The 14,002-nt window shown below is 37.2% G+C and overlaps 1 protein-coding gene across 1 annotated transcript; it reads right to left on the bottom strand.

The window, feature by feature from the left end:
* On the bottom strand, positions 2,327-4,416 carry LOC109233869 (uncharacterized RING finger protein P8B7.15c-like). Its single transcript, XM_019399722.1, has one exon. The coding sequence runs from the start codon at positions 4,014-4,016 to the stop codon at positions 2,622-2,624; it is 1,395 nt and encodes a 464-aa protein (XP_019255267.1). The 5' UTR covers positions 4,017-4,416; the 3' UTR covers positions 2,327-2,621.

The raw sequence follows: 14,002 nt of genomic DNA, 5'->3' as shown, positions 1-14,002 counted from the left end.
TCGCTAGCACAAATACTATGCTTACAAAAATTGAATTCATCAGTCTTATAAATCTGCCGCCCCAAACATTACTCATGCAACATAGTAACAGACTAACAGGTATGTAAATGATCACATCATTCGCTCCATAGTCTGATAGATCGTTTAAAGAACTGATTAATCAAGACAAGAATACAGAAACACTTGAGAGTTGGCCTACTAACTGAAGTTTCTGTATTCTTGTCTGATTAATCAAACATAGAAAATGCTACTTCGATTACAACTAGTGCAGTCTGAATCAATGAACAAGAAAGAAGATATTACTTACCAAAAAAGGGAAGAAGAAATGCAACACAAGTGTAGATATAACCAATGCTGTCCTCAGGACAATGAAAACACAGTAACTATTAGCTAAAGTTGAAGGCAACAACTCCTTGATACTTCTTGCTAATGGGTTCAGTAACGAGGAATATTTGTGAAAAGGAATTCAACAAGACGTAAGAATATTGAAAACAATGAATAAAACTTCTTATAAGAGAAGATATACAACAACTAAAGCTGTCAAAATAAGACCTCCAACCGCAAAAAAGAGCAGTAAAGTATTATGATCTGATAAAGAACTAAAAATTGTTAGCTGCAGAACTATTTGGAAACCTGAAAGATAAGAGATTAATCGTAAATCTTTCAACCAAACTGTGGGAAGAATGACAAGAACTCTAATGATTGAAACAAGTGCATGGAATCCAATCGAGAACAAAACAAAGTTAATGTGTGCTCCAGGGTGTAGCGTGAGATTATCTCCTTCAAGTATAATAAATTCTACACAAAAGGACTGCAAGTCAAGGAAGAGTTATAAGGAACTGAGCAATGTCAAACGAAACCAAACAATCTGCAAATCTGGCTGAGGATTGCATCTATTACATATAGCTCTATGTACAAAATAATCTGCTCAAAACCAAGAAAACCATAGGGTAGCAGCATACAGTCATTTTGAAACCACCACTTGATTATTGATTATATTCATTTTGTACTCCGACATACTTAATCCTTTCCACTTCATTGACTTGTTTATTTTGCTTTCCCCCCTTCCCTCTTATCTCAGTCACCCGAAATGACCAAGACCTTTCATGCACTCAGATGGATACTTATAGTTCTGACATATGAGGACTTGTCAAATGATTTTGTTAAACAGCAAATAAAGGGGATATTAATTCATCTATAATTGCTGAGAGTAGCAAACTTTTTGTTGGGCTTGTATGTCGCTATATTCACGATAAATGAATAAGGCGCTGCCATGGCCTTTGACATAGTAAACAAACATCCCCTGGCCACTAGCCTATAACTAGGCAATAAGCTGTATTTATATCAGATGAAAGAAAAGAGACCTTATGGTCTTTGAAGCAACAACCAACTATTTCCTTGATCCACTAGCTTATAATTAAGTACAACAACAACAACAACAAAAAAAAACCCAGTGTATTCCCAAAAATGGGGTCTGGGGAGGGTAGTGTGTACACAGACCTTACCCCTACCTTATAGAGGTAGAGAGGTTGTTTCCGATAGACCTAGCCTATAATTAAGTAATACGCTGAATTTATAAACTTACAGATAATAAAATACGTCCATAGTTTTCAAAAGCAGCTTCTCCCATGTTGGGGAACAACGTGATTCCCTCTTTGCTTTCGAAGCAATATCACATAAGACCAGCAGTATAACAACAGACTAATGCAAAAAGAACAAGCACTAGCATGCTTGCCCAACCTGCTTCTTTCACTGTATATGGTGTAAAAAGAAATCCAACTACAACCATGACATTTTCCCTGTTTCATAGCAATAGAAGCCCTTGAAATTCCATAAAAGCCAAACCATTCAATTAATCAAGGAATCACTGGAATGCAACCGTGGCCAGAAAATTAAAGAAGATAAGCACATTATTGATAACAAGCATTGCAAAAGATGTAAAGGCCGTCCCCGCTACTAAGTATAAAGTTTCCATTTCAGTGATTTTGTTCATTTATCCTTTCTCTTCATGCTTGAACCTTGTTCTATTTTAAAGAAGAAACTTTACAAAGCCAAAGTTGTAAAAAAGTTGATTCAATAAGTTTCAGCCAATAAGAGGAAAGAAGCAGGAAGTAACTGCAGTTTTAAGCATCTACCAGTTTCATCTATAATTACCCTCAACAAAATCCCAAAAACACCGTATAAAGTACGAATTATGTGATGATAATTGGTGATTAATGATAGGTAACAAGCTGACAACAAATGGTGAGAAGGGCTTACTTATCATTAATAAGAAGTAATAACAATTATTTTTTCAAACCAAATAAAAATGGTATTTATTGTCAGATAAAAGTAGCTACAGATTTAACAATGCAAGCATAATGCTGCTAGGATCGCAGACTGCTAAGACAGGACCAAACTAGAGTACATTGAAGACATTCATGACTGTTATACATGATTTTTGTGGAAATACAGTATAGAACCAGAAGCCTAGAAACATTCAAAAGGAAAGCAAAAACAAATTGTTGAATTGAATGACACTAGGTTTGTAATTCTTGGCAGCTTAGGCAAGAGACTCCCACTCGTTGTTTTCTCTGATTAGCTATAGGGGCATTGAATTTTAGGGGTCTAAACCAAGAGCTTTATTGGCCTAGAGGTGGAGTCGCCCTTGGTAAGACAGGATGGCCAAACTGAATATCTATGGGACTATGGCCATAGCTCGTATATTGCATGCCTGTCCAATGAGGATGATAGGCAGTAGCATTCATGGTCAACATGTAATTCTCAGCAACAACATGTTCTTGAGTGACTCTCCATTGCTTGTTTACAGCAGCACCATCAAAAGGCATGCTTGGTTTCTTCCTTTTCTTCATCTTTACTGCCTCCCCAACAGCTATTGGACACTCTTCTACAGTCTTTAAAGCCCTAGAAGTCTCTTCTTTTTGAGAAGGTACAGATAATATCTCTACCTTCACAGCTGCAGACTCTGATGGGAATGGTACTTTAGGGAGGGAATTGTGTTCTGACACCATATCTTGAACTCGAGGAGCACTAACCCCATGCTCTGAACTACTGCTATTAGACTTGTTGATTCTGTTTATTGTGTCTCTTAGAGTCATGTTAGGCAAGAGGGTGTCAGCGAGTATATTTCTAGCCCCGCATACGCAAATAGAGTTAGAGATAATATGTTCCCTTATACATTTGTCGCAGAAACTACTAAAACAACATTTGCTTGCGATAACTGCATCTTTTATTAATCCTTTACACAATGGGCAATGTAGCTCCGGTGGTATATTACTAAAGGAACGCTTAGAAGAAGACGAAGAGGAAGAAAACCCTTGAACCTCCTTTGAAGAAGCAACGTCATTGGACTTTGTTGGAGGCTTCACTTTCTTGATGTCATAATTGGGGTCACCATTTGTAGGGCAGTGCTGAATGAAATGGCCAGGCTCGTTGCATCGATGACACACATAACCCCGTGGTGGCTTTTTCCATTCCATCCCATCTCGACCAAAGCCATAGCCGATAGAGGAATGGAGGTGCCGCCCTAAGTCTGGAGTATCAATTAAATTCTTGATCTTAGTCTCCTCATCATTTATACTACTAGTGGGGGCATTTAACACTGGATTGCCTGATTGATTTGGGATCAATTTTGGAATTGCATAGACATCATCCCCAAAATCATCGTAATCAATATCCTGATAATTATTAGTAGCAATTGACTCTCCTTTTACTACTGTATTATTCTCCTTACACACTTGGACTTGGTCTGTAAGATATGGGATTACTATGGGCAAGCGAGGTAAACCAGGAACACGACGAATCAAAACACTTGTATTTTTAGGAATCAAAGTGTCTTGATCTACATAATCTTTGTTAGTTTGAGCGTTGGTGATAAGAAGGTCAAAATCTTTACCCCTACCAAAACGCTTGGATTCAAATATTTTTAATTTCAAATTGCCAACAGAAATAAATTGATCAAGAATCGGAATTGAATCATAATCTTTAGCACTTTTATACTTGAAATACACAGCCATGATTGAATTCTTTTTTCCTAGAAAAAAGAAATCAAGAACAATAATAACAAAGAGGCCCTGTTGACAAGAATACAATAGGGCTAGTTCAAAATATTGAAATACAAACAGAATCGATACAGAGTTGTACCAAAATAACACCAAACAGAATCGTATCAAGCTAATTCTCTTGACGAACTCACGATTCTTCAACAGGCTTCAGTCGGCACTAGGGTTTCAATCCGGGCCGAGCACGAACAACAACCAATTCAAATTTATAGACAGAAAACGCCGGGATGGAATTGAATCAAAGCACTGATTCTTCAAAAGCACGCACACAGCAGGGAACACGAGAGCGTCTTGAAATTGCGACGAAAGCAAATATTTGTGTGTTGTTTGAGGGAATTGTGTTCCTGAAATCTGAATGAGGTTCTTGTTATATAGGTTTCCCTACGATTATAATATTACATTAATCACCGACTCATGTTACCTATTTTGTGGGTTTGGGGGGGGGGGGGGGGGCACGAAACTTTAAACCTGCTAGGTAATTTAATATTTAATTACATAATCTTGGCATTATCAGGATAATTCACAAAAATATTAATTTTTCATAAAATTCACACTTAGTACTTTTTTTCTTCTTCTTATGTGTAGATGCTATTTTAATATGATATTAAGGACACAAAAAAGACCAACAAGGATTTTGGTGAAATTATAAGTATTTCTTCATCCTTAATGAGCGATCGAATTATGTGCTTTTCTTCCAATATGAAACTTCCCAGCATAAATTCAAATTTAGTTGAATCCCAATATGAATATTTAAGTATCGGGTGGATAGCCCAAAAAGTACACATACAGACTGCAAGCTACTAAAACCCAAAAAGTGCACAAAAAGGAGTACCACAAGCTAGATCTTCTAATATATAGAGCGGAAAAGGGCCAAAATTGTCCCTGAAACGATTGGCCAAGGACTAAATATATCCTCTATCCAATCGGTCTAAAAATGACCCAACGTTATCTTTTTGGCTCATTTTTGTCCTTATGACTAACAGTCAACTTGAATTAAAAAAATTATTTTAATTTCACGTGTTATTTTATTACTGGTCCAATCCAATTAAATAAATAAAAAAGAGCCAAAATTGTCCTTGAATATTGACCAAGGGCTAAATATACCCTCTGTGTACCGCCGGCTAAAAATAACCCAGCAAATTCTCCCACCTGAAATATACCCAAATCCACCATAAACCCATTTTTCACCTTAAGCAAATCTATCTTAAAATTTATTCATTTTTACCAATTTATAAGAATCACAAAGAAAGACACTTTTTTTTCTCTAACGTGCTTGTAATTCATTACCAACAATATAAGAATATATTGTGCATATTAAGATAGATTTATATACATACCCAAAGATCATAGAATTACATATGTTATGAAAGGAAGCAATTAAATATCATAAATGAAAGCAGGCTAAATATCATGGTTCTTTCATAGGTGGGCGGAGTAATCTTTGGCCAATAATTCAAAGGCAATTTTGGTCATTTTCCGTATCTAGAATGAGAAGTGGACAACCACTTTGTATATAAAACAAAGATGCACTGATACAATATAAAAAGAAATTGAAAAGAGTCCTTTGGAATAGAGAATAACACATACATTACAGTCAAGTGACCCAATTACAATTCGCAAATTTATAGCCCAAATATAATAGCTTAAGGTTTGGAAAGTCACACAATTTATTGTTAAAATTCCTTTTACAATCCTATACCCACCAATCATTAGATAATCCGCACCGGAATAAAAATGGAAAAACATACTGTTCGAGTGGATCCACCACCAAAACCACCTGACATTAATCCCCTCTAAACGAATGAACACATCTCCTTCAAGGAAAAACTCCTAACCAATGACCAACAGAGAAGCTTTTCTATATCCTCACCTCCCCCATATTTATTGCCTATGGAAATTGACTCCATCGAGGTAGAAGGGGAGAAGACATCCAAAGGACAGGAAAACGAACACTTAGTACCAATTACTGGGGGGGTGGGGGGAAGACAAACAACGAATCTATTATCCATGAAGATTCTCTGTTATTATCAAACTTCAAGGGAAAAAAATCCTCCACCAAGTTGTCAAACGCAAGATAACAGACCTATGGAAGCCTACAGAGGCCTTTCACCTCATTGATTTGGGAGAGAACTACTACACAGTGAAGTTCAACAAAGAAGAGAACATGGCAACTGCTTTACAAAAAGGCCCCTGGTTTATATTCGGTAACTTCTTATCGGTGCAATGTTGGGAACCTAATTTCGTGCCCTCAAGAGCCAAACAAACATTCACTGCTATTTGGATACGATTGCCAGAACTACCCACAGAGTTAATCCTAAATAAAGTGGGTAACACAATAGGAAGACTCCTCAAGGTAGATGCGTGCACATCGACAGCCCTTCGTGGACGATATCCTAGAATATGTGTAAAACTACCACTAAATAAACAGGTTAAATCAAATGTATGGATTGGCTCACACAAACAACAAATCCTATACGAGTGTGACAAACTCTTATGCCTAAACTGCGGTTACTTGGGCCACTCTACTGGCCAATGTGCAACAATGAAGATTCAATCAAACACCTTAACAACAAAAAGAAAAGAAGCAGAAGAGGAAAGCCAAAGCAGCTCCATGCAAGAGGATCAAGACAAAGACACACAAATAGATCAACACATATCAAAGGAGGAGTAGCAAACAGTAACATTCCAAAAAGGTACAAAAAAGACCACGCAAAATCAAAGAAAGGAAGTTGTTTCAAAGACAGGTATAAATGTTAATATTTTTAATACCTCCACAGATAAGTTTCTTACATGTCAAACCTTTAATTACAAAGCACGATACAATCAAGGTGTTTTGGGGGACAAAAAATTGGTAACAAATCATATACTGGATATCAATCGACATTCGAAATGGATATCAATTCAAAAAACCAGTTTTCTTCGCTATCTACTCAGAACATGGTTTTGGAAGATATCAAAAACCACACTGCTGAATTACAAAACGAAATAATTAATAATAATATTAATAATAATTTTATTAATAACACTAATAATGATATCCCTAATAAAATTCCCCACAATGACAACTCAACAAAAACCATAGAACACGTGTCGGCTAGGGACCCCCCTCTCGACCACTACCACCATAATACTAGTAATGGAAACAACCCCCCCTACCACCACTACCACCCCTAACCCCATATCCCAGCCTACTAATAACAATGATAATCCACTGCATGCCCTAAGTAACAAAGCCTACCTGTCAGTGCAAGAATCACCAGTGTTTCAAATGGCCAATGCCATGGAACACGTACCCCAAAATCAATTCATTCCCTCCCTTAATAAATCTCTTTTGCTACCCCCAAATAAATAGCATGCAAAAGGATACAACAATCATTGAAGTCGATTCTGTGACTTCCCAAGAATCCAAGATCATCTCTAAAACCCCTCCTCACTCGTCAAAAAATGCCAAGACTACCAATATCCAACAAGAGGCATTTCATACTTTTACAAATCCTCCGTCTCAATCAAAACATGGAAAACCTAACTCCACCCAATCAACTAACAAACGAGACCCCAACAATATTCATCCAACCACCAATGCCGGAAAACCACCAACCCCAATCCTGGGTGGAACTGGGCTTAATGGGCCATGCCCTCTCCTTCAACATCATGTTGAACGGGAGAGAAACAGTGATTGTCCTCCACAACTCGCAATATCTTGATCAACTAATTCTGGAAGGAATCCGTCTATCAATGAACAATTATCTGAATCACATCTGGCTGAACAATATTCTCCAACCAATTGCGCCAATTCTATCTCCAAATGCAACCCAAATGATGATGGGAGAATGGCTCATGCCACCCCACTTTGTCCCACTCCAAACAGCCCAACCAGTGATGAACCTTCGTTCTTCATTCCGGAAATAGCCACCAACATCAACCCAATCTTTACTCCACGGAACACGCATGCAATACAAGCTCCAACTGCCAATGTCCAACATGCAACTCAAACTCATCAACAAACAACTCCACAGTCCCATGCACAACTAAATATTCCACTTCAAGAGGATATGATGGAAGAAGCAGTGGAACCCATCAACTTAATCCCATAATCAATAATGGAAGATTCAAATCTCGAAGACGTAAAAGTGTTTATCTTCATGGAGACGCAAGAATAGAGGCAAATTCTCAAATGTCCAATGGAACTTTACAAGTGCATAATGGACATAATACCACCGGCCGATCCAACAGTAGGGCAACATGCAATGATCCTAGTGCCCTTCCAAAGGAGAAACCCAGTACATGCACCAAAGATACTGGAGAATGGAGACCTTCACAATTGGAATCTAAACATGAATAGGCCCATTTCTTTCATTATTTGGAATATTTGTGGAGGGAACAGTGACACCTTCAGGCTTCACTTTAGGGAATTAATTGATACTCATCACCCTAGTATGGTCACTCTCTTGGAAACAAGAATGGATAATCATATGCCACTCCTAAATCCATTTGGCTTCACTGACATGATCGAGATTCCGGCCAATGGTCAATCGGGGGGTATGGTGATTCTTTGGAATCACACTGTTGTTAATGTTCATAGTTTTGTTAGAAGAAACCAAGAAATCAGTGCAACTATTGAGGTAATCCCCACTCACTTTACTTGGTTATTTACTTCTATTTATACTAGTACTAAGATCAGCGAAAGAAACCATATGTGGGATAATCTTATCAGCATGTATGATAACTATAAGGGTCCATATCTAGTAGGGGGATTTTAACGATGTCCTAGACTCTAATGAAAAGTTAGGGGGTAATTTGGTAAGCAGTAGACGTACTAAATATCTTTGGAATTGCATTAACACATGTGGTCTTACTGATCTAGGGTATAAGGGTTGTAAGTACACTTGGTCAAATCGTAGGAGGTGTCGCGCCCCCTTTTTTCCTCTTTCTCTTCCATCGGGGAGGAGTACGGGTTTCGACATTCATGGGGTGTAAAGACTCATTTCCTTTTGGGAATTGGGTATTTTGAAGAGTCGCCACCTAACGATTTTTAAGGTGCGTTAGGACACCTATAGGGTTCAACTACAACTACATTTGATAACCAGAGATAGGGTAAGGGCTTGAAATTATCTCAAGGCGAAGGTGTTAGGCACCCCTCAGGATCCACTAGTGTGGTTCCCGGCCAGATAGTTTTTTGTGAATTTGTGCAATTAGCAAGTAAACAAATAAGGCTCAAATAATAGAGGATTTTAAATTTAAATACACAAGTGTTTGAAAAACAATAAAAGCAAGGTTTTGAAAAGAGTTATAATCTAAGCATGCTTGTGAATGAAAAAGGGGTCCTAAGTTTGTTTGTAATATGGATCACATCAATGCAATACCCGGTAATCACTCCTCAAAAGAGGGGCTACACGTGGTGTTAGCGCACCGGTCATCATATCCATATCTACCCTTCCCACCCCGTGAAGGTATTAAAGCGAGGATTGGTCTCGACCTCTATTGCATGCTGTTACCCGTCCTATTCCTATCAGTCCCGGAGGAATTTAGGACTATTATTCCTATAAGAAGGAGGTTCTAAGCTAACTCTTAGGTTTAAAAGTAAAATGCTAAGGCGACATACAAAACAAGTAGAACTGCATTTAAAGGGGAAACATATAAACAATTAAAAGGCTCATGTATACCTCCGCAAATAATGCATATAAGCAGCATGACTTAAACACAGTTAAGGTCTGAATTTTAAATCCTAAAGCAGGGTGTTTGAGTCAGAACCAGATTCGTTATATAACTCAGAAAAGAAGTCCGAATCCAGCCTGTCTGCTGGTTGTAGCAGTTGATAATTAAACAGAGGCAGTTCCAGTTTTATTTAAGTACTTACCTAAGGCTTGCCTAGGCGTGAACAGGATTCAATAGTTATTCAGGATTACTAACAGTTGGAGACTATTGTTATTACCTAAACATGTTGTTCTAGGTGTTTAGCACATAGAAATTATGCCCAATTAGTTGTAAAGACTAAATGAAATTGTTTTATTCCTTTTCATGCATTCGTAATTAGCCTAAGTGTGCTCAAGAGAATATAAGTGAGATCCTAAAGACATGGAATCTAAATGAAAAGAGGTGCAGAATGATGTATATATGCAGAATCCTAAACAAGATTTCTATATGCAAAAATATTACAATTACTAGGGCATGCAGAGATGATATATTTGTTAATGTTGTTTAGCCTAAAACAGGATCTCTAAGTATACATGGCAGTAGGAACATGATTGCAGAAATACCGGTTATTAATACATTTAATGCAGGAATTGCTAAGTGGTATGATAGTGAAATGGACATGCTGAGAAATGATAAGTGTAAATCCTAAGGAACAGGATCTCTAATGCATGAAATGAGTCCTAAGCATGGATTCTATTGCGCAAGTAGGAATGTAAACCTAGTAACATGCTTTCTACCCTTTTAATAGCTAAAACATGCATATTGCCCATCCCTTTTCACTAGCCAACCCCATAATGTTTACAAATTATTACAGACCAGATGATTGAATTACAAAAGAAGTGCAGAATAAGAAATTACAACCAAAGGAAGCCTGATCTTGACTTCCTCTCTGGGTTATGTAATTAATCACTTCAATGCCAACGTTATTCCAAAGCCTTCTCATATCTGGGTGTGTCAGAGTTCCCTGAGGACCTCAAGGGGCCCCGGGCAGTGCTCACACCCAGATTTGCATAACCAAACAGAATGAGTGCAGTGTGGAAGGGCCAACTCTTATGTGTCCAAGTTTAGAGGGAGCTCAAGTGTCCCAAGGCAAGGTTTATACAAGAGGGACAGAACCTAGATTCTAAGAATATAGTGGAAGTGCAGAACACATGTTGAAAGAGATTTATTTAAAAAAAGCTGGACTGATAGTCCATTTTGAAAGCAATTAGTGACAGAGGTGAATGAAATCAGTTGTAAATGAAACTCAAATTCCCAAGATGGGATCACACACAGAATCACAGTCATACAAAGGGGTCAAGGGGTTTGGGACACACATACATTTGACTGTGAACACATAACCCCATTAAGGGTCTTAGGACTAGTTGGACCTGCACAACAATGGCTCATACTGGCATGATCACAGGCTAGTCAGAAAGAGCATAATCACATTGAGGGAATAGGGACTTAGGATAGCAAGTTCATAGTAAGTGACAAACATAAGGGAGTGCATTAATCTAGAGGGAAAGGGGATATTACAGCATGCTAGTAATGTAACTTGACTGCAGAACCACAAGCAGATATAAACAAGAATGAGGGAAACTAAAACAATTAAAGAAGCATATTGTTGTTGAGGCTTGAAAAATTAACTAGGACATACCAGTAGAGAAAGCAAGGTGCAGAAAGGTAAAATAAGCACGATTCCACAGTCTAGCTTTGGCTTTCAGCCGGCTAGACAAAGCAGTAGCACAAGTAATAATAAAGAAGGAAAGAGTTAGAGTGTGTAAGTATGTGTTCTGAACTCAATTGTTCGTCTGTTTGAAAGAAGAGAGGGTAGGGTATTTATAGTTTTGAAAACGAGTGAAGAATAAGGTAACAAGTAAAGTTTCAACTCAAACATGGAAATAACCACAATCAGAATCAATTAACACAAGTACTTCCTTTTAATTAGGGAATCACAGCTTGAACGGATACTAACGGGGTCAAATAAAGGAAAGAAATCAGTTTGGGACAGATTGATTCTTGTCATATAAGGGGGTAGTAAAAGTATAAGGTAAATATTTAAGTCTAAGTACAAAATATGCTTAATTTTGGGGAAATGATTCAAGGTAAAAATATCACAGTAATGAAAGGAAGGGAATCAATCAATTTAAACAAAATGAATAAAAATTAGGGTTTATAAGGGAACCCTTTGCAATCAATCGTAACATTGAGGAAATCAAGATCAATCAAGAAAGAATCATGATTCTGCTTTTCAACATATAAATAGCAAGGGATGGACATGCATACTAGACATGCAGGGTCAAACATATTGTCAAAGAGGAGCAAATTAAACATACAGCAGTAGCGGTAGTAAGTTAGGATTCAGTAGTAAAGAAAACTACTCGAAGCACAGTAGGCAACAAAGTCAAGTAGTCATGGATCATACGTAGAGCCAAAGTGCAGAAATCAGTCTTAACAGGTAAAGAAAGTCAGAAACAAATAAAGAACTCATAGTAATAAGTTAGGAAAACCCTTTTAAGAAATTAGGGTTTATGCCATAGTCGAGTTAAAAATGGTAAGAACTCAGAACCAGGTAATTCAAGCAAGAAAATGATTCAAACACAAAGGAATCAATCAAAACAAACATTCATACAAATAAACAAAAGACAGCTTCGGAACTCGGTTAAAACCCAAAAGTACCTAGGGTTTCAACACGATGAACCAGATAGTAGAAAAACATAAGCACATCGTTTAAACATAGTAAAACAACACTGAAAATCGGAGCAGAGGTCTTTAAGAAGAGTTTTAAGAAACCCTAATTTGAAAATGAAGAGTCACTTTGAAAGGAAATCGAAAAACCTTTTGGAAAACATCAAGAAGTTCATAACGTGCACAGATCTAAGATAGATCTGAAGGAAAATCGAAAATCTCTTAAAGCTAGGGTTTCAAAGAACCTAGAGAAAGTGAGAAAGACTTTGAAAAGTTACCGATCTAGCCGGAAAAGTCAAGGATCTGACTTGAACAACCATGGATGGCCGGAAAAAGACTAGAGATAGAAGTTGTGCAGGGATTGGACCAGATCCCTTCGAGATCTGTCCATGGAACCACGAAAGTAGGTAACCAGTAGACATAGGAGACGAGTACATGCCTCCAATCACCATGGGAGTCCATGGATTATGTAGGGATTGAAGGGAATTAGGGTAGATTTGGGTGGCGGCGGCTAGGGTTTAGGCGGTGTTGCAGAGAGAGTTTGAGAGGAAGGGGATTCTAAGGTGGCGGATTGTAACAAATGGTAGGGTTTTGGGGTCGTTTGGGATTAATTAAGGTAAGGGGCTATGGTGGCCGTTGATCTGAATGATCAACGGCCTAGATTAAAAGGGTAGGTGGGAAATCCGGATTCGAGTTGGTTTTAAAGGGTTTAGGGGTCGGGTTAAATTAGAAATGGGCTGGGGAATTGGGTTTAATTTGGGGTTAAATTGAAAGCCAATTTAGGCTAAAATTTAAATAGCCACTTTTTCCCCTTTTAATTTATAAAAAATAGTAAATGGCTTCTGAGAATAAATTAAAAATACTAAAATGCTTTATAACACATAATTAATAATTTAAAAATAACAGACTTAATTTTATGAATATATGACACAATTAAACCTTAAAAATGGCTAATATTGCAATTGTGTGCAATTTAGCTTTAAAAATACTAAATGAATTTGTAAAAATATGTAGAAAATGAGTGTAGCCATATTTTGGCATAAATATGAAAATCCAATAGATGAATTACCCAAATAATAATTTTGGACATAATTATTGGGATTTTATGGATGAAATAAAAGGGAAATAAATCAATTTAAAACCTTAAAAATTATTTTTAAAAAAATGTTTGGACATGCTTATATATTGTATATATACGCTATTTTGAAAGTATTTTGCATATTGAAAATATATAGGAAAAAATTGGGTGTCAACATGAGGAAAAATAAAGGCCTCATTATGAAAAGATTATACAAGATTTTAGCAAATAGTGAATGGATCAGTGCATTTCCTAATGCCTCAGTTACTCACTTGCCAAAAACTCACTCAGATCATAACCCTTTACTTTTACAACTAATCCCTAAATCAACCACTGCTCTACCAAGACCCACCCTTTAGACTAGAAATTGGTGCAGACATCCTAGTTTTAATAACCTAGTCAAAGATAGCTGGAAAGGTTCCAATTATCAAGATTCTTCCAATTCTTTCATTACCAGTGTCAAGGTGTGGAAGAATAATATTTTTGGGGACATGCACAG

This window comes from Nicotiana attenuata, chromosome 10 (assembly GCF_001879085.1).
Source record: "Nicotiana attenuata strain UT chromosome 10, NIATTr2, whole genome shotgun sequence".
Classification (NCBI taxonomy): Eukaryota; Viridiplantae; Streptophyta; class Magnoliopsida; order Solanales; family Solanaceae; genus Nicotiana; species Nicotiana attenuata.
Note: the sequence above shows the minus strand (reverse complement) of the source record. Positions and strands in the feature narration are given on the sequence as shown.

Coding starts and splice junctions, on each gene's coding strand:
- LOC109233869 (XM_019399722.1), bottom strand. CDS start 4,016: ATGGCTGTGTATTTCAAGTATAAAAGTGCTAAAGATTATGATTCAATT.